The sequence below is a fragment of the Lissotriton vulgaris genome, chromosome 5 (assembly GCF_964263255.1).
Source record: "Lissotriton vulgaris chromosome 5, aLisVul1.2, whole genome shotgun sequence".
NCBI classification, from domain to species: domain Eukaryota; kingdom Metazoa; phylum Chordata; class Amphibia; order Caudata; family Salamandridae; genus Lissotriton; species Lissotriton vulgaris.
The window spans coordinates 617,363,147-617,383,407 of NC_141693.1; the positions used below are offsets into that span (position 1 = coordinate 617,363,147).

A 20,261-nucleotide genomic window follows, 5' to 3' on the forward strand; every position below is an offset into this window, starting at 1 on the left:
CACACGGAGTTCACGATTATCAGGGGTTGGTTTAAGACACAAGAATCAGGTGGGACCACAGCTTGCTATAGAATTCTGCTGTCCCCCTACTAGTCGCAACAGAGCTAAACTAGATGGGTGCGTGATAGCTGAAACTTCAATGGAAGCTCTTTGTATCATCCCTCCTAACCAATGTCACAAACTGATGCACGTTGTCAGCTACAGCCCTACAGGTAAAAATGGACCTGTTTCTTGTCCGCCCTCTTGCCTAATACCCATGAAGCTGACCAGTTCAATAAGTAATAGTTGCTAACATGCTCAGGGATGGTGCACAAGCTTACAAAAGAATGCATCCGCCACGTCAAAAACCTTTTTGTTAAAAAAATCTTTAGGCATGCAGCACATCATTGGGGACACTGCTGTCTGGTTAAAACCCTTTCCAAAGCTAATAGGTGTTAAAGGCGAGACCTATTAGCTTTGCCAACACTTATTTTTTCCAAAAGGTCTCTCTCATGTATTTATGTGTATGTATTGTTTGTTGCCACCTGACAGTTCTTTGTAATGGAGTGAGCAATATTTCATGCCAAGGACGGTAAAAACAATAAAAGAAATCACCAAAACTTTCACCTTATCTTTACATATTAAAAAGAGCAAATCCAGTTAGAGATTACCTAGCTAATAATTAAACATACAATAAAGGCATTAAGAATGCAGAGGGTCATACTAGCATTTATATTTAGGTATAATGCCCAGTCCTTACAGAATCTTAAAACAAGAATAAACAGTTGGTATTTTCCTCTGGAAACGGTGGCAACCCCTATGTGGGGAACATTAAACTAAGTCAGTCTTGTAAAGTATGTTCCAGTGATAGAGCGCGCAGGTCACCCGACTCTTCAATTTACCAAAACGTACGTACTTGGGCCCATAACGTGTGTTTATCACTGTGTTCTATGAGCCGGGTGAACTCACACACCACTATCAGTAATTCTTTTGTTCCTTACTATTTATCTCTGTGTACCTGACTTACCAATCCTTGTCACAGGTACCTAGGACCACAACGGATCAGGAGCTAGCAGGGGTAGGAAGATAGCACTACACAACATACCATGTACATTTAAATAATGATTTATACTTTTGTAATAACCACAAACACCAGAAGTTTTCAAAGCTTTATCTAGTCATCAAAAATTAATTTCCATATGCCATGAGAATGAAATTTACACAGATTAGAATATCAATAACTAAGATTAGGACTATAATGTAGCTATGAATGAGAGTGAGCACCATTGAGTTCCAGATAACTAAAGGAAAGGGAAACAAGGAACACGCTATTCAGTTCTAAAGGCTTCTTCATACGGATACTAAGGGTAGGTAAAGAAGAGAGAACATACTATTTAAGCAGAGTTCTAGAATTCGCTGATGATCTATAGGAGACGCTACTTAAGCTATTTACTCAAATTGAAGGCTTAGATTCTAAGGGAAGGGTAAGAATGGAACATACTGAGTATGCAAACGATTCAATATTTTCCTAAAGGTAAGGGAAAAAGTGGAACATAACTAATAAGACAGCTTTCATGTAAATCGTAGAGAGAGAGAGACAGGGAAGATGACGTAGGCAATGATGCTTTATTCAGAAGAGGAAAGGAAAGAGTATAAATAGACGAACACCCACATATTATAATATATTTACCTAGGACGGGAATGAGGACTAACCCTGGCCACGGGTCAGTTGGGAAAGGCGAGGAAAGGACCCTCAAGGATTTAGGATGCCAGTAGGCGAGCAGGTACAGCTCATGGACAGTCAGGACTGGATTACCCCAGGATTGGATCAGGACTGGGCTCACGGAAGGGTACGACCAACACCTGCAGCTTCGGATGCAACGCCTGCGCTACGCCCTCTCTGCAAGGAATCTGCCAATAACCCCGATTGGGTTTTCAAATCTCCCAGCAAAAGTGCTTCGCCAGCACTCAAAGGTTCTCCACCCCAGACTAAGTTTGTGGAAATTACGGACAGAGTGCTCCGCAGCTCTCTGTATCAATCACCTATAGAGTTCGTAAGGTCAGTGACAGGTCGGCTATTCGGACAAGTCGGACAATTTCTCTAGCTAAACCTAGGCCAGTTATACTGTTTTCGGGTCAGTAGACCACCCACAAATGTTGCAAGTGTAAGGATCCCCAACTTCGGATTGGACAAGAGAGGTGGTTAGGTCATTGTCACCACCTAGAATTTGGTGTTCCCACAATTAATATTCAATTTCTTGAACCCACCCCTTGCATTCCAGTTCCCATGGCATAAGCATACAGAGACAATAGCGCACACAGTAAAATATCGAATTTGTAACAGTTTCAGGTGCAGTTCGGCTCCTCTCGCTGGGGCATAGGTTGATTCCCAGGAGCATCTCAGCTTCAGCAGCCAGCTGGCTAAGTTCCACTACTGCATGATTCGGTTTTCCTTCATCACGTGGTTAGGGCTGCACGGGCTTCAAAGATGGAGTGACTCCCCGTCCCCCAGGCCCACAATAAGCGATACATGAAAAGTTAGCGAAAACAAATTAGAAACATAGGAAACATTGAAGACACTGTATACCATGATTGGCTTCACTACACCGCTTACTTTATAATAACTATAGCATTAGGAGTTAAGCAGAATAAACAGCTGAGCAAAAGCAGCGGTGGCAAGCGAAGAGCATGTTAGAACAAAGCGGCCATATTTAGCAATACTGCGCATGAGCGAAATTCTCCCTCCAGAACTACGAGTGCGTCACATCCCATGGGTATGACCGACGCATGCGCAGACTGGAATCCCGCATAGCAGCAACCATCTTAGTTGCAAGCGTAGTTAAGATTAATAAACACATAGGCAAGCATCTCTGGGACACCCGCGTGTAGTGTAAAAATGCAAAATTATAAACGAAACAAATTGGTTATTACGTTAAACATTTATACGAGAGTTTTGAATTCAAGCAAGTCGTGTAACGTGCAAATCCTTGCTCCATCACCAGCACTAACAAAGTTAATGAAATGGACAAAAAACATCCTATTAGATAAGATTCCAATATAGCACGGTTTCCAGCAATATTAGCATGCAGCATCTGCTGGGCACAATTCTGTGTGCACTACTCACTCCGTTCTGATTTCTTGAACTAATCCTACAAGTTATTTTTATATTGCACATATTATTTCAGAGGAAGGAAAGTTGCCTTCCTCTAAAAAAACATGGAGGAGAAAAGGGTGATTGGTCTGTTGTGCCTATTAAATGTAGCAACACTTAACTTGGACAGCTGAGGGCTTCAGGTGTTTAACATCACGAGTCTTCCGAGCGCATTTTTCTTGGCAGACCTGTTTTGAGGGGCATTCTCCAGGAGTGCTGTCATCCAATGTGCTATCTCAGTGAGGGTAAACTACTCCAGTGACAGGCAATTAAAAACAGGAAGAAGAGGTGTTGGTACAACTCTCTAGTCTGGAAAACACAAACTAGAATAGGCTACAAACGCTTAGGGAACAAATGCACAATGTGTACTGGAGGGAAAGCAATTGTTTCCCATGACAGGGTGTTAGAAAGCTATCAATGTCGCTACTCTGCAACGTTTATTGGTAGCAACAAACCAGAGATGGATACTCTCTCCATTCAGTACATGAAGTCGAGGTGGCACTAATCTTTTTACAATACATTATGAAAGGCATGCAGGTTTCTGGTACATTCCTAAAAAAAATGTACAGCTGTAGGATGGCCATGGAAAAATAAACATTCATTGTGTCTTGTCTTAATAACCGGTAGTACATTGTAAGAATACTGTATTTTATTTACGAGGTGTTTAATTATTACTAACATCAGGCAGTCTGGTTATGACAAACCCAGTGAGAGCTGTTCACATGACGTTGTAAGTTAGGCTAAAGGGAACAAGGACTGTGATCCAAAGGGCCTTGTCTCAGAAAAAGATGGAAACTTGACTACATATTTAAGGGGCTAAAAAAGGCTTCTGGTGCTTTCTGCGACTTAATATGGCATCATTTGTTTTCTTTGAAAGCCCACTATCCTCCGAGCAACCAGAAGATGCTCCAACAGCTGTCTAGACTCCTTTGTTTCCACAAGAAGCTTTATTGTGTCCTTTGTTTCACCCAACATGTCTGTTAAATAACCTAAGCAAAAGCTTAAAGCAGTAAAGTGAAATTGAGTACTGGTGTGAGCACTCAGCACACGCCTATCAAGAACATGGCAGCCACTGCTCCAAGATGTTGCGGGCTGCTGCGCCGATGAACTTTAGTTAAGGAAAGAGACAGCCTGTCAGATCTGACTACGCCCACTCGCAAGATTTACTCGTCCCCATATTCACGACTACTATAGGCCCGATGCCAAAAAACTATCCCAGAGCCCCAACGTGAAGTGAATAAATGTTTTTAGAAACCATGTAGCAGAGTTCTAAACGCCCTCGAATCCCAACGGGATTAAGGCAGGCATATAGCCACGCCGGTGAGGAAAGAAGACGACGACCTGCAGCACGTGTGCTTTGCTGATAAAATAAGGGCAGCGTGACCTCCCAAGTCATACTAATGAACAAAGGTTGTGCAGTTCAAACATGCCACCTGCTCTGCCTGCTCTTTAAGAGATTGCGTGAATTACGAGCAGCAACAGGCGCCGACACCAGCAGGAAACGCAGCGACGGGCGGGAGGTGGTTGGGGGACAGCACCGCAAGCAGAGTCAAAACAAAAGAATTGTGCACCAAACCCACCTAAATGGTCAAAAGTGAATTGAGCTATGTAACAGGTCTCCAGAGCGGAAACGAAGAGCCGAAAGACGGGATAAAGACAACAAAGAGACCATAGAAAAGCCAGATTTTATGAGGGGCACTACAAGGAACCAATTAAGTGAGGGTGTGCTGAAAACCCATATAGTGAAACCCCAAAACCAGTCCTAGGATGCTTGGTTCCGGTCTAGGGAGGACCTGGCTTGGTAATTCGGGCTCAACTGTTCCCATGAGGCATAGGGTCAAGACTGATTTGCACATGGCCAGGTCTGCTGGGGTGGCATAGTGAGCAAAAGAATGATGGATTTAACCCAGATCTCTTGACTGGGGTGAATGTTTTGAATTGGTCTGCATTCCGTCCATCAACTGTGTCTTTTGCATACAGTGAATACAGCATGTCTCAAAGACAGCGCGCATGTGCGCTGCTTAGGCTGGATATAAAAAGGGCATCACTAACAATTTGGCGATTTGCTGTGAAAGCAGACGTGAGAATTGCGGTTGTAAAGGTCTTTAAAATGGAAGGAAAGGTTGTACTTCAAGCCGATGCAAAATTGATTCATGCATGTATGCTGCAGACTGTGAAGCTTTCAGGGTACACCTGAAAACATGCATCAGTAAATTAAGCTATAAGTAGTATCGTCACACAATGATGAATGGACACCGTTCTACCTCACCACCCCTACACGTCACAATTTGCTACTAGCGACATTGTGAAGATGAAGTGTTCCTCCTACAATGAAGTGTTCCTCGTCTCTTTCTTGGAAATAACTTACCCACCTGAAGGTCCGAACCCACATATAGAGTAAAAGTTTGTTGCCTTGGTATCTGAGCCCTAATAGGCATCAGTGTCTCATAAATGTAATGGTCTAAGAGCAGTTCTTGAACTTGAAAACGTACCCAGAGTTCTCTAAGCAGGCAGCAGAATCTATGCATATGAGGCATTTAATCCTCCACTGCCAGCTATCATTTCTGAGACAAAAATAAAGCCCAGTACAGATGAGTTGACACAAGTTCTTTGTGACTGTGTATGACAGTTGTACACTCTTAGTTGCTCATTGTTAATAACCCACAGTTGATTCTCTTTGTGCTCAATGTGAGAGCTTGTGAAACAGAATCTACTAAAGGACTATGAACACAGTTTCTCTATAGAAGGCTGCCTCAAAACCAATCCTGTGAGAGACGGCATCTGTGAAACAGTTAAACCCATCTATCTCTGAATCAGAAGGGTGACATTCCACATGGCCCACAAGTAGTGCCTATTAAATGAAAAGGCAGTGAAGATAGGAATTGAGCAGCACAAGAACTTGGAACGGTCAGCCCATTGTTTTCTGTGTGCATATCCTTCCAATAATGAATGCCCACTAACAACTCCTTTATACAGAGAACTGAGAAGAAGAGAGCGAAACACCCAAACAAGCTTCAGAGGAGGTTTTCTTAAGTCCGTTAATGAAATGGAGTGATTGTACAGGATTGGAATCCCAGAGGAAAGTGCAGAATTTTCAAGCGTTCTCCTTGGATTATCACAGAGTGTAAGGGCACCATGGTGATAGCTGATCATCGGGGGAAAGTATCGTCCTTAATCTCTCTGTTCAAACAAATAAAGTTTGGAACTAATGTGACCTTTGCTCCATCCTCTCTATACCTGGTACCACCTGGGACCCCAATATCTAGAAAAGCCCAGGATGGTTCATTGGCTCTCCCATTGAGACCGGACACCAGCTCAGTTTCCCCTTCCCTCTGATCACCTACAGTGGTGTTTTTTGTTTTGTTTTTTTAGTTTTTACTCCTCCCATTCTAGTTTTGGAAGGATATTGTGTTCTGTACACACAAGCAGATCTCAGGCCTCAATTCTAGGGCCATCATATGCGTGCCGCTCCCCTGCGACCTGGCTCGACCTATGCAGAAACATAAAAGGTGAAACTCTGCTATCATTACACAAAATAGTTTTAGATAACATAATGGCCTTTCAGTATTGTTTCACATAAAACGTTTCGCTAGAATATTGTCTCAGCCAAAATGAAGAAAGCCCTTCATAGTAAGCTGGTGGATTCTGAGGCTTAAAAATACTTTTTGGACAAAAAAGTTTAAAAGACCTAATAAGAATTTACACATTTCATTTGAGGGCTCCTTTGCCACTCTCATGACAAATAAAAAAAATTGGTAGTTACAAAGCACATCCAATCATTTTGAGATTAAGTAATTAAAGCACTTTGATATGGTGTGGGATGCTTTATAACTAGGATCTAAGAAGTATTTGAGGTCCGGCAAAGAAACACTGCTGTATTAATTTTAAGCCCCTAAAAAAGGGGACTTTGAAGTTTGGCAGGGTATGCAGTATCACAGGGAGTACTCTGGACTTGCATATATGTTTGTGTTGAAGGACCAGGCACGAACTCTGGGTGTCCATTTTGAGACCTATAGGAGAAAAGGGTGGACAACGCCGCTGTGGAAACAGTCACCTGAGTCCCGCGAGTAGGATGAGAGAGAAACATTTTTGTCATTGTTCTTGAGAGTTGCCCTCAGGATTTATTGTGATAGACTTGGGGGATTGTTTATTAACATTTGCCCTTTCCAGTATTAAAAAGAGTATATATTTTTATGTCTGAAATGCAGGGCTCACAAGTGGGACATGAGTGGAGTATATTTATTTTGAGGTTCAATAAGGAGGTTCTCATTTTATTTGGTTTTGGTGATGCATATGTGTCCCTTGAGGAGAATTCTAAGCAACATATGGGGCAACTCGGTATTCCTTGGAAGCTGGGTATACAATAATAACAAAACTGAAAGATTTCTAACCTGGTCTTCATCGGGACAAATGAGGTAGCAACCTCACTGGAAATTACCAGGAGCAAGGAAAATCTCTTGCCACATATGCTATAAAAGCAGGGAGAGTTCCGTCCGAATCCGCTATAGCGATCGTGAGTGACTGATAATTCAGTATTCGCACTGGGCTTCCAAACGCCGTCAGTTCCTAAGCGATTCGTTTTTAATGAGCGATTGCTACCTCATTTTCCCTGATGAAAACCCCTTTGGAAATTACTTGTTTTGGGGGTTGAACCATCAATGCAGTCATATGCTGACTTTAATTAATGCGTAAAAATGTAAAATGTAAATTGATACTTGTATAGCGCACTACTCACCCACAAGGGTCTCAAGGTGCTTGTACGAATACCGCTAATATTGAAAGCACTAAACTAGGGTCATGATCAGCAAATATTCTGGTGCAATGTTGCCAGTGAAGACGTGGTAAAACAGCAAGAAATTGTTACTGGAACAACACTTAATAGCACCTAGAAAGAAGCGGAGTACAACTTACCACCTTGGATTAACCAACATTAATGAAGGGTCAGTTAGAAAGGAACAGATGTGAACTGGAATTCCAAGCTGAGACCAGGTCAAACCAGTACAGAGATCCCTAATTCTCCCGTGACTATCTAGGAAACACATGGAAAGGGGGATGTGGAGTGGACGCCCCCCACTCCAAAAGGAAGGAGTTAGGAGCAATACAATTACAGACTACATAGATCAGTGCTTTTCTTTTTTGGGGGAAATATTCCTATTATGGGATGACCTTTGAAATATATGTATTCCAAGCTTTATGACCTCTTGTATACCAAAGACAGCTGCAGAGGACCTCGTGTTCTGATATATTTGCTTTCCTCTGTACGCATTCAGACTAAAGTCCGACCTCAGTAATACGTTTGTACGAAAACATAAGTGGTTTTTTTTAAAGAATGTCCAGTTTATAATTGGTACTGTTTACAGCTTGTTCGATTGCACACAATGATCTGGTTATACGTGACCAGTCCTGTAGTCAGATGGCACATAGTTGCTTAATGTGTTCACTGTAACTTTCGCAAAGCTGTTTTACATTTTTTTTTATGTCAGGTGTTTTGTTATTTGCAAGTCTTGAGCTTCTCAAAGTAGGGACAAACTTAGCAATGTTTTCTTCATTCATAACCTATTAATGAAAGAGCACAAAATAAGATTCTGGTGGATAGTTTTCCATTCCTAAGAACACTTGGTGTTGAGTCTCACTATATAAGTTACTGTTCTTGACAATATACTAATACTCATGGGGATTCTTAATTAATGTCAGGTCACAAGCACAAACTAGAATTCACGCTGGCCCACTGCCCGGAATTGGTGTTTAATACGGAGTTCTGGGCGCCAGTGAAGTCTCTGGCCTGGAATCAGTAGATCCTATCCTGTCTAGGTATGTGTAGTATCCATGTAATTCACGTTCAGCATTCTCAGTTGGAATTGTTATTGTACACTTGCTCTGTAACATTCTATGCACCTTGAGCCACTCTATGCTGGGCTCCTGCTGGAGGTGGTTGTACAAGCTGTCTGTGGAATAAATCTCCTAACTTCTACTTGGTTTCCTTGAGCCTCATTACAACATAAATTTGGCGACGACCGGGATCTTCTTCTACACTCAAGAACTGTCAAGATTTCAGTTCTTTTTATTTATTTTTTTCCTCAAGAAAAGAAAAGAACCCACATTCAAGGATTCCTCCTAAAGAAGAAGCCAAGACATTCCTGACAGCGTTCACCTATGCAGTTCAAAGAAGATTAAGGTATTTCTGTAACTTTAGTGTAAAAAGATTGCACCAGCGGCTGTTTACTTCCTTAAGTGTTTTGATTGCACCAGCGGGAGTTTATTTCATGTATTTATGGACTTTCCTCTTGTTTAACCGGACGTATATATTTTAAAAACTTATTGACATTCATTTATCTCATTTTTCACCTTAACGCGATCTTCATATTCCAACGCGTTACAGTTTTGTGACTTTATTTGTATTTCAAAAGAACTGTTTACTTCTGCATTTTTCGAAACTCACCTAACGAGCGCTCTCTGTCTCCTCGAGCACTCTTGGTTACACCGGCATCTACCTACACGAGCGCTGCTTCTACGCGAGCGTCTCCCTTCCATTGTTTCGATCTCCGCAAAGCTGTGTTCCTGTCGGTGACTCTTCGCACGTCACTTCCTCATCGTCATCACGCACGCATCACGTGTATGCGCTTGCGTTTCAGCAACCATTTTGTTTCCAGCGTAACCATGGTAACAACTACGATCGTTTACATGCAACTTTCACGATCGTTTTCTGCATGATTCGCCTCATTTACAGTTTATTTAAAGCCATTTACAGCGCTTCCTTTACACTTTTGTTCATTTTATCAAGAAAATAAAAGACATTTTGAAGAAAGACTTCTGACAACAAGATTCAGACTGCAACTGACATTCTCAGACAACGGTGACTACTTTTTTTATTTTCCATAATTAGTCATTAGTTTTTAGTCATTAGTTCTTTTATCCCTCTTGGACTTTTTCTTGTTTTGTGGAATTAGTATTGGAATTATTCACAATGTCTAACAACATTCCTTCCCCTCCACATTTCTTACCTACAGCAGGTGATCCTAAAGTGGAATGGGATCTTTGGTTCCCTACATTTTTGGCTTATGTAGACGTCGTTGAAGAGGATGGTTGTTCTCCTAAAAGGAAGCTAGCACTGTTAAAAAATTGTCTGGGTGGTGCTGGTCTAAAAGAGTTACAAAGTTTACCTCCCATAGATAGTACTGGTGCTGGGGATCTAAATGTTTTTGATATTGTTATTAAACAATTAAGCTCTAGGTTTGGCAGAAAAATTAACATTGTAATGGAAAGATTTAAATTTTATTCAAGAATACAAAAAGAAGATGAGTCAATTGAAAATTACGTAGCCGCTTTACGCACCCTGGCTGGCTCTTGTGCTTTTGAAACCATCAATTTTGAACAGGTTTTGAGAGACCAAATTATGATGCGTACCAAAAGTAAAAAAATCCAAGAACGCCTCTGGATGGGTACTGATTCCTCTCTTAGTGCTGTACTGAACATTGCCAAAGGCATTGAACAGTCCGAACTCTTTGTGAACGAGATCAGAGGCCAGGACACCAAAACTAAAGTTGTCATCCCTGAAGTTTCTTTAGTCAAAAATTTTAACAATTTTAAGAAGAGTTCTTTTCCTCCCAGAAAAGATTTCTCTACCAGAGAAAGTAGGTTTCCTGTTAGAAAATCCCAGATTATTTGTTATAGGTGTGGTGCCAATGATCACGTTGGTAATTACAGAGGTTGTCCAGCTTGGAATAAGGTTTGCATAAAGTGCAAAAAGTCTGGCCACTTTAGCAAAATGTGCAGATCCCCTCAAAAGGTAAATTTCTTGTCCAATGATGAATTCGATGATACTGAACAACCTTCTGAAATTAACACTCTGTTATGTGTAGGTGACTCCGAATGCAAAGGTTTTCCCACTGATATCATCACCATTGATGGTAGAGAAATCTCAATGTTAATCGACTCGTGTGCCTGGTACACCATCATTGGGAAAAATATTTTTGATCGACATTGGCATGCTACCAAGTTATTACCATCAGATATAAATCCTGGTGGGTACACCGGTAAGAAGATTAATATTGAGGGTTACATGTGGGCTGAAATCAAATTCAAGGATAGATCCATTAAAGGGAAAGTTTATGTATCTTCCAAAGGAGCTTCCATCTTATGTTGGCCCCATCAGTTCGACCTAGGAATAAAACTTGACCCCAATGCTTCACCTCCGGTATATGTAGTCTCCCCTGAAAATGATTTCACCACACAATTAAAAAACAAGTTTTCATCCATTTTTTCAGATAATTTGGGGACCTTTGTGAATTTCAAACACCGCATTATCCTTAAGGACTCAGCTATACCCGTTCGCCATAGAGTAAGGAACGTTCCCCTGGCTTATCGTGAAAAGCTGAAAGATATTCTTTCTGACTTAGTTGATAAAAAGATTATTGAACCTGTTGAGTCCTCTCCATGGGTTTCGCCAGTGGTTTTGTCACTTAAAAGCAATGGCGAACTCCGCCTGTGTGTCGACCTACGGAGTTTAAATAAGGAAATTTGGATTGACAGACATCCCCTACCCCACATCCATGAACTTATTTCCACTCTATCTGGAGCATCAGTATTCTCCACTCTGGATTTAACTAGTGCATACCATCAAGTATTGCTACACGAAGAATCAAAATTCCTAACAACCTTTATCACGCCGGAAGGCATGTTCCAGTATTGCCGCATGCCTTTCGGCTTAGCTAGCGCAGCCTCGGTGTTCCAAAGGCTGATGAAAACTGTGCTAGAGGGTTGTTTGGGTGCAATTGCATTTCAGGATGATATCCTCATTTATGGTAAGAATCACGAGGAGCATGATGTTAATCTAGAGAGAGTCCTCAAGTCTGTTCAAGAAAAAGGTTTAACACTGAAATTAACTAAATGCAAGTTCAGACAGTGCAAAGTAGAGTATCTTGGTCATGAGATTTCTTCGGAGGGCATTAAACCTAAGTTCAACCATATACAGAGTATTCTAAAAGCTCCTGCACCGTCTAATAAGGAACAACTAGTCTCATTTTTAGGCTTAACTGAATTCTATAGCAAGTTTGTTCAGAACTATGCTTCAAAGGTACACTCCTTAAGGTCTTTACTAAAGAAAGATGTAAAATTCAACTGGTGCAAGGACCAGCAGTTTGCTTTTGACACTATGAAACAAGAAGTAGCTAATGCCCCCTTCCTCAAACCTTTTAACCTGGGTAAAGAATGCATAGTATGTGTGGATGCTAGCAATACCGGTTTGGGTGCCGTTCTAATCCAGAAAGATGATGGTGCAGAAAGTGTAGTTTCTTATGCCTCCAGGACACTGCGTGGTGCTGAATATAATTATTCTACCATAGAAAAGGAACTTCTGGCTTGTACCTGGGCGTGTGAGCACTTTAGACAGTTCATTTGGGGTACCAGTTTTCGATTAAGAACCGACCACAAGCCTTTAATACATATGTTGGCAGCCAATGGTGGCAGAACTTTGACTGCGCGTTTGGCCCGTTTGGCTGCCAAACTTCAAGAGTTCCAGTGCATTGTAGAATATATCCCTGGTCGCTTAAATGTACATGCCGACTGCATGTCTAGGTTACCTCTTGTCAATTCTGTTTGGCCTCTTTCCTCTGACTCTGACTCTGATGTGGTTTTTAACATTGGTGATGTCAATGAATGCAACAATACAAGCTTATCTACTGGTATTTCTGAGCTTGCTTGGCGAGAGGCAATGTGTAATGACACCTGTTTATCTGGTGTTGTAGATTATTTACAGTATGGTTGGCCTCAAGAAAGGTACTTATCTGGTGACATTCTATCTTTCTTTAAAGTTAAAGATGAACTCATGTTTAACCAGGGTTTTGTGTCTTGCAGTGACAAAATTGTTCCCCCTTCCTCCCTAAGAGAAAAAATTGTCTCAATGGCACATGAGGGTCACATGGGCATGTCCAGTACCAAAAGGCGCATCCGCGAATTCTACTGGTGGCCGGGCATTGACCGGATGGTTGATAGGTGGGTAAACTCCTGCTCTCCTTGTGCCAATAGTGACAAAACTGTAAAACCTTTGTCTACTGATATTTCTCCTATTGAATTTGTTGACTATCCCTGGAAGAAGTTGGGCATTGATATCGTTGGGACCCCTTTCTTTGTCTCCGAACAAAGAAGTTTTTGCTTTAGTTCTAATCGATTATTTTTCCAAATGGCCTGAGCTCAAGATTGTTGATAAGATTGGCTCTACACAGGTTGTCCAATTTCTAGATGAAGTCTTTTGTAGAGAAGGTATTCCAGCCGAGATCGTGTCTGATAATGGTCCGCAGTTCGTCAGTAAGGAGTTTGTGTCTTTTCTTCAGAGATGTGGCATTGTCCACAAAAGAGTGTCCAATTATAATCCCCAGGCCAATGGCCAGACAGAACGCTTTAACAGGGTTATCAAGGAGTCTATCCAGTTAGCGGTCAAGAGTAACCTTGACTGGAAGAAGACCTTAGGTGCTACCCTCTTATCTTACCGCACCTCCCCTAACTCTGTTACAGGTCTTTCGCCTTTTGAAATGCTTAGAGGTAGGAAACCTGGTTCGAAACTTCTTCCCTGGTGGATGAAAGTTAAACTTCCTATTGGGTCTCCCTTTGACCGTGATGTAGTTAAGGATAGAGTGCTGAGATATCAACAGAAAATGAAAGGTTGTGCCTTGTCTTCTGGCAATTGCAGAAAGAAAATCAGTGTAGGTGATTTTGTTCGTGTCAAGTTTGGCAAATCTATTGGGAACAGGTGGAACAAATGGTCTGATCCTTGCAAAGTTATTGAAATTTTCTCCAAAGCTGTTCGTGTTGAAGGGGGGAAAGTATGGAATTTCAGGAGAATCTCTCTGTGCAAGAACCCGAATCTCTTGTCTTCTCCTCCACCCATTGATCCCACTTTGGAGGATCCTGCATCTTATTCTCCTATGTTTGACACTTTCATACCGGTGGGTCAGAATACTAGTGTGCCTGTGCCTGTGAGCGACTTTTCCTCTCAGTGTGTTCCTTCCACATCTGTTCCTGTCACATCTGTCAATGAGAACTATGTACCTCCCTCTCCCATTGTTAGCAATGTCGACAATTCCGGTGTTCAAGCGGATGTACCTGTACCTCCAGGTCCTACTACCCATGGGAATGTTCTTCCTGAACCTGGTCCCAGGAAAAGTTCTCGTGTTAAACAAATTCCTGTAAAGTTACTTGATTATTGTTGTTGAATATTATTTCCCCTCTCTTTCCTTGTCTTTCCCCTCCAGTTTTTTTTAATTTTTTTTTTTTCTTTCAAAGGGGGAAGGTGTGTAGTATCCATGTAATTCACGTTCAGCATTCTCAGTTGGAATTGTTATTGTACACTTGCTCTGTAACATTCTATGCACCTTGAGCCACTCTATGCTGGGCTCCTGCTGGAGGTGGTTGTACAAGCTGTCTGTGGAACAAATCTCCTAACTTCTACTTGGTTTCCTTGAGCCTCATTACAACAGTATGCAATCTTTAGATTAGATAGGGCAGGCAGTCCGGGGGGAGGGTTAGCCATTATACACAAGTTACAGTACCTATGTCACTAGGAGAGGATACAGTGCGTTGGCCCCTGTGAGTCGCTATACTTCACTTATAAAATCACAGCCACCAACTTCTTTGCTGGTATGCTAGTTTATAGGCCCAAAGACAGAATACAATGTGTGCAACGGAAGTTGCAAATTATATAGAGCGATACCTAGTGAAAAACAATTTTACTGTGATGGGCAGCTTAAACTTCCACCTGGAGGTCCCCAACAATCGAGACTCCAGTACACTTAAGGAAACTTCCTCTCTGGGGGTGTTTCAGGAGGTTATGAACCCCAACCATGCAGCAGGACATACACTCAAAGGAATGTTTACTAATGACGCCCACTTGTCAGTACAAGCGGTACTCTCCCTTACCTGGCCAGATCACAAGGCAGTGCCCTTCTTTCTTACTCTTCCCCCTTTCCTGAAGAAGGAAAATCTGACATGTAAGAAAAACCTCAGCAGGAACTGGACGAGGGTCTCGTCTGATTTCTTCACCAGTGCCCTTAATAGCAGACCTTTCATGTTCAATGACGATGTAGAAAGAGGGTTCAAAGACTTTTCAGCCTTGCTGTGTTCGGCGGCTAATATGGTAGTTTCCTTAAAGGAAACCAAACTTTGGAGAAAAGTGTAGACTGAAAATTGGTTTACAGGGTGGCTAAGGCTCCTTTACACAGGCTTGTAGTGCTCAGGAAAGTGCCTGGAGGAAACTGTATGGGGAACAAGAAAGGTCTTTTATATCAGACAAACTTGCCATTAGAGAAGAAAAATCACTCTACTGTAATAACACATTTGAGTCGAACAACTCCGCCAAAAGAGATCTGTAAAATTATTCATGAGCTATCTTCACCCCCGGCCTGTTCAGAAATAGAGGGTTCACAAGAACTCTGCTACAAGCTAGCAGATTTCTTACAGCATAAAATGTCAAACTTCTATTAGGAGCTTGATGCCCCCACTACAGTTAATAAATGTCCCCCTGCGTCTTAGCAGGGACCTGCTTCAGAGTCCATCAGTATCCATCGAGGATTAGGAGAAGTGCAGGCGTATGCTTGCTGGTTCCCCTCCATTGTCACCAGAACTAACTGAGTCACATCTCCTCAAGAACAAATTGGGCTCCCTGCTTGAACCATGTGCTCCAAAAACTCTACAACTTCATTTAGTCCTCTAACTTCGGTCATGAACACTGCTATTATGTCAGGGTGTTATCCATGTCTGTGGAAAGACGCCGTAATAAGACCATTACTCAAGAAGCTCAGTCCTGCTCCAACCAACCTCAAGAACTATTGTCCTATATCTTTGCTTCCGGCTCCCAGCAAAGAACCCGAAGAAACAACTTAATCACATCTGATGGGGCTTGTGGAGGAACAGGGTCTGCTGGGTGTATCTCAGTATGGTTTCCAAAGTAATCCTAGAATATAAGCAGCTTTGGTATCTGCGACAGATAGTATTAGCTGATTAATCGACGCAGGGCAGGCAGCGGCTTCGATCCTTTTGGATCTTTTTGTGGCCTTTGACACCATCTACCCAACCCTGCTGACGGAGCCCTTGCAGGAACTGGGATTCAAACATAGAGCTCTGAAACTGCTGTCCTCTTTTCTTACCGACAGATCTGAGGGTGACCAATTGGTTTAAATCGGACCCTTTTTCTTTGCCATGTGGGATACCAAAGAGTTCATAATTGAGCCTTACATTATATAATCTGTCTCTCCCCACTTGCCAAACTCACACATTCCTTTGGGCTGAAGGCTGTGTCCTACACTGATGACACCCAGATAATTGTGTCTATTTCTAAAGATAGCAGTCAACTTCAATCACTGTATGAAGACAGTGGATTTATAGATGGGCAAAAACGATCTGAAGTTAAATGTAGACACAACGCAGCTTCTGTTGTTTGGATGTCAATCTACGATATGGAACAGCAACTGGTGGCCAGACCTGCTTGGTACCTTACCCAATCCACCGGACAAAGCTAAGAATCTAGGTGTCATCCTGGATAGCGAGCTGTCACTGGATTACCATGTACCTCCTTGTGTTTGAACTGTACAGTGTCAAACTGCTTGTGGCAATTAGAATGTTGAGGAAGGAAAATCTTCCCATTAATGGTCCTCAAGGATTGACTAATGTAATGCGCTCTACTTTGAGACCAAAAAGACGGCCCAAGCAAAGCTGCAACTTGTGCAGAATGCAATGACAATTACCTTTGATATTCCTAAGTGGCATTCTGTGTCAAAAGGTCTACTCAAACTGTACTGGCTTCCTGTAGAGAAGCACATTATGTTCAAGGCACTCTGTATTGTACATAAAGCTCTATATGGTAACTCCAGCTAGAATTAAAGCCATGTTCTAATGGTATGTTACTACTAGAAATCTTCACTCAGGACATCATAACTGGGTGACGGTTCCAGATTTTGGAAGAAGAGATGGGGAGGTAGAGCTTTCTCAGTCGTGGCAGCAAGGCTTTGGAATAGTATCACTGGGAGCCTGTAGTACCAGTTCTTACCAAGCAGCAAAGCAAAACTACAGCGCCTAGGGCATTTGTTGGGCTTCTATAAATTTTGGTCATATCATATAGGTCCATAATATCCAGTCTTCTCCTGGGTGTCTCTTTGACTTTCTTAGGATGCGGACTCCTGAAGTTGAGTGTCCAACCAGCTTACAATTGCTGTTTGGAAGCAGGCTTCTGTCGAGCCTGGGCCATCCCATCAACTTCAAGCAACCCGCCACCAGCAAAATGAAAATGTAGTTGTGTTTTTTTTAATGGAACTCTTTTTTCCTTCCCTTCCTCTCCATGGAACATTGTCCAACTGTAGGAGGATTCTTTTCCTATCTCCCCCCTCCCGCTCTCCCCTACCCCCATCTAGGCCCACAACCTTGTCAGCTGAGCCAGCTACCCTCAGTTCTCCACCATACTAACTGCGCACTTGAACCATCCTTCCCAAACTTCCTTCGCCCTGCCCCCTCACCCTGGATTCCATGCACCCCTAACATAAACCTATTGCTTCTGACACTCCCAGGCCATCCACGTGTTGGCACCCCATCAGAAGCCCATCTTTTTTTTTGTTTTTGTTTTTTTGCCTAACCAAATATTCATGATCAGCCACAAAACAGATTCTTGGATTTGAGAAGGATTTGGGGCAATATATGATCCATACAAGGCCCATTCCTCTTTAACTTGTTGCTATCCTAATAAAATACTTTGACATTTAGGAAACTGTTACAATGGATGTTGAAACAAATTTGTTGAAATATATCAATGCGGCTGTTCCTGGTGCTGCGACATTCTGCAAAAACTTGCAATCTCTGGGGTTACGATAACCCCGCCATCTAACCTTCAGTAACCCTCTCGTTTTCACCCGTTCAAAGTGAGTTGAAGTAGACCCTGAACGGAATTAGCACTATATTCAAAATAAAATAAATTGACAAAACAGTACTCCTATTTGGGTATAAGCAACCATGCTTTAGTAAGTCCACCCATGTCACGGTTCAGTGCAAATAGAGGATTTGTTTCCCCAGTAGTCGTTTTCTTCATCTGATGTCATATTTTCCTAAATAATTGCAAAAAACAAAATCTGTTAATTCTGCCTGGCCTGTGCTGAAGTGACTCAGTGTTTACTGGTAGAATTATCTGCTTAAATATAAAGTATTTTATACCCTGTATTAAAGATCAATGCTGTCATGTGGAAGCTCCTCAGATTTACTTTTCAATTCTTAAACGGCATTATACTTCAACTCCTATTAAAATGGCATGGAGCTTTTTCTGGCTTTGGGGGGATGTTTGAATAATGGGATAAGGTTTTGAACTTCGAAAAGGTTGTTTTTCGAAGTTCAAAACCCTAAGTTAAACATAAAATGTACATATGTCTTATTTTCGGATGTATGACGTTACAACGCATACTTTTACCACGCATACCATTACAACGCGGTATTTACAACGCATACCGTTACAACGCATAGCGCTTAGAGGTGCTGGATAGTGGTAAGTATAATTTTATATTCCAACTCCAGTCCCCGTGGACACTAGGGAAGGTGTTGGATATAAAATTATACTTATTCCCTATCCTAGAGCGCCCCCCAGCGCAATGCGTTGTAATGGTATGCGTGGTAATGCCTGCGTTGTAGTGGTAGTGCGTGGTAAAAACTTCGTTGTAAACGTTGTATACCCTTATTTTCCCATAATGTGGTCTTATTTCGGGACATACATGTTTCTACTTTTAAACTGAGTTCCAAAATGTGTTTGTTGCTACAGATGTTGTTTTATATTTTGTTGAAAACAATTGTGTAAAATAGACCTTTTTCGTATTGCTGTAAAATGTAATTAACACTGGTTTTCTGATAGTATTCATCTTTTTGATTCATGGATATATTGCTTGCTGCTATATAGAATAGTAAGGCATGTAATCTATTTGGGTGGGGTAAGCGCTGGTAATGACGTCCTTGTGTATGTATCCTGTAGCTGCACGACCAGCTAAGACGTTCTCCTTTCTGGGTTCTAGTAAATGAACATCATTGTAACAGTAGCATGATAGTAGTAGCTTTTCTCCTAGTTGGGTGAATGTTTAATGTAATAATAGCAATGAATTTCATTCACAAATTGTGGCCGTGTTTGGAATACAAGCTGAACAGTAGGCTTTCTTTAGCCATTTTGTGTCAAACTCAGCTTCCAGCAGTGAAGCTTTTGCTACTTCAGACTTTGTAGTTAAAGCTAGTTCCAAGCCGGAACGAGTGATGTAAACTTTGAGACAACTAAATTGACGGGCCCGCTTGGCACGGCCCAAAGTAAGTCGGTTCGGAAGATTGACATCCCAGCCCTTTCTAAGGCCCTCCTACTCTCTCGCCTCCCGGCAGCCTCGGGTCTTGAAGGAGCTGTTGAGAGTTTCACCTCTTGGATCAGCCAAGGGGCTGACTCTGCTTCCAAACTCCGATTAACCCCTTGCGTGCTGATGACAGAACGGTTCCGTCATCAGCTACGGGTGAGCTGTGCTGATGACGGAACCGTTCCGTCATGACTCCGCCCGCGCAAGGCGGAGTCAGCACAGGCGGAAAATACGCCCCGCACGCAAGGGGTTAAATAAACGATTGAGACAATTTCCATCTAAACCCTGGTTTTCGGACTCTCTTAGGGTCCTCAAATTGGGTTGAAAAAAACGTGAATATCGATGGCGTCGGGAGTGCTGCCCCCTGGCCAAAACGACTCTCCGTAAAGCCCAGAGCAACTACTATGCAGCCATCAGGGAGGCGAAGAGTAGTTTTTATGCGGAGCGGATTGCCAAGGCCAACAATAATAGTAAGGAGATTTTCACCATTGTTAAAAGCTTTCTAACTCCTTGCGCTGAACAATCAGTCCTTCCAGCTTCATCACAATGGTGCGAGGAGCTGTCATCCTTCTTTATTGAAAAAATACAAGCTATCCAAGACAGCCTGGGGACGGGTCTCCGGGAGTCCAGGAAATTTTCTTCTCTGCTCCCCTCAGTCCCCTCCCCCTCAGTATCTTCTTTTACGAAGTTTATGCCTATAGCTGGGTCTGATATATTGTCCATTCTTAGATCTCTCAAGTCAGGCTCTCCAACTGATCCTTGCCCAGCTAGAGTCCTGGCTG

General features: G+C 42.2%; 1 protein-coding gene across 4 annotated transcripts in view; it reads left to right on the forward strand.

The window, feature by feature from the left end:
* Nucleotides 1-20,261, forward strand: part of NCOA4 (nuclear receptor coactivator 4) — an 80,569-nt gene that overhangs the window by 8,645 nt on the left and 51,663 nt on the right. For 2 of the 4 annotated variants that reach the window (XM_086922055.1, XM_086922056.1), the window contains exon 1: nucleotides 12,988-13,120. The exons of the other annotated variants lie outside the window; for them this stretch is intronic. In XM_086922055.1, the coding sequence (XP_086778181.1) occupies nucleotides 13,036-13,120 (85 nt within the window). In that variant the 5' untranslated portion in view covers nucleotides 12,988-13,035. Of the gene's footprint in view, nucleotides 1-12,987; nucleotides 13,121-20,261 lie in introns of those variants that run through there. 4 annotated transcript variants of the gene reach the window in all.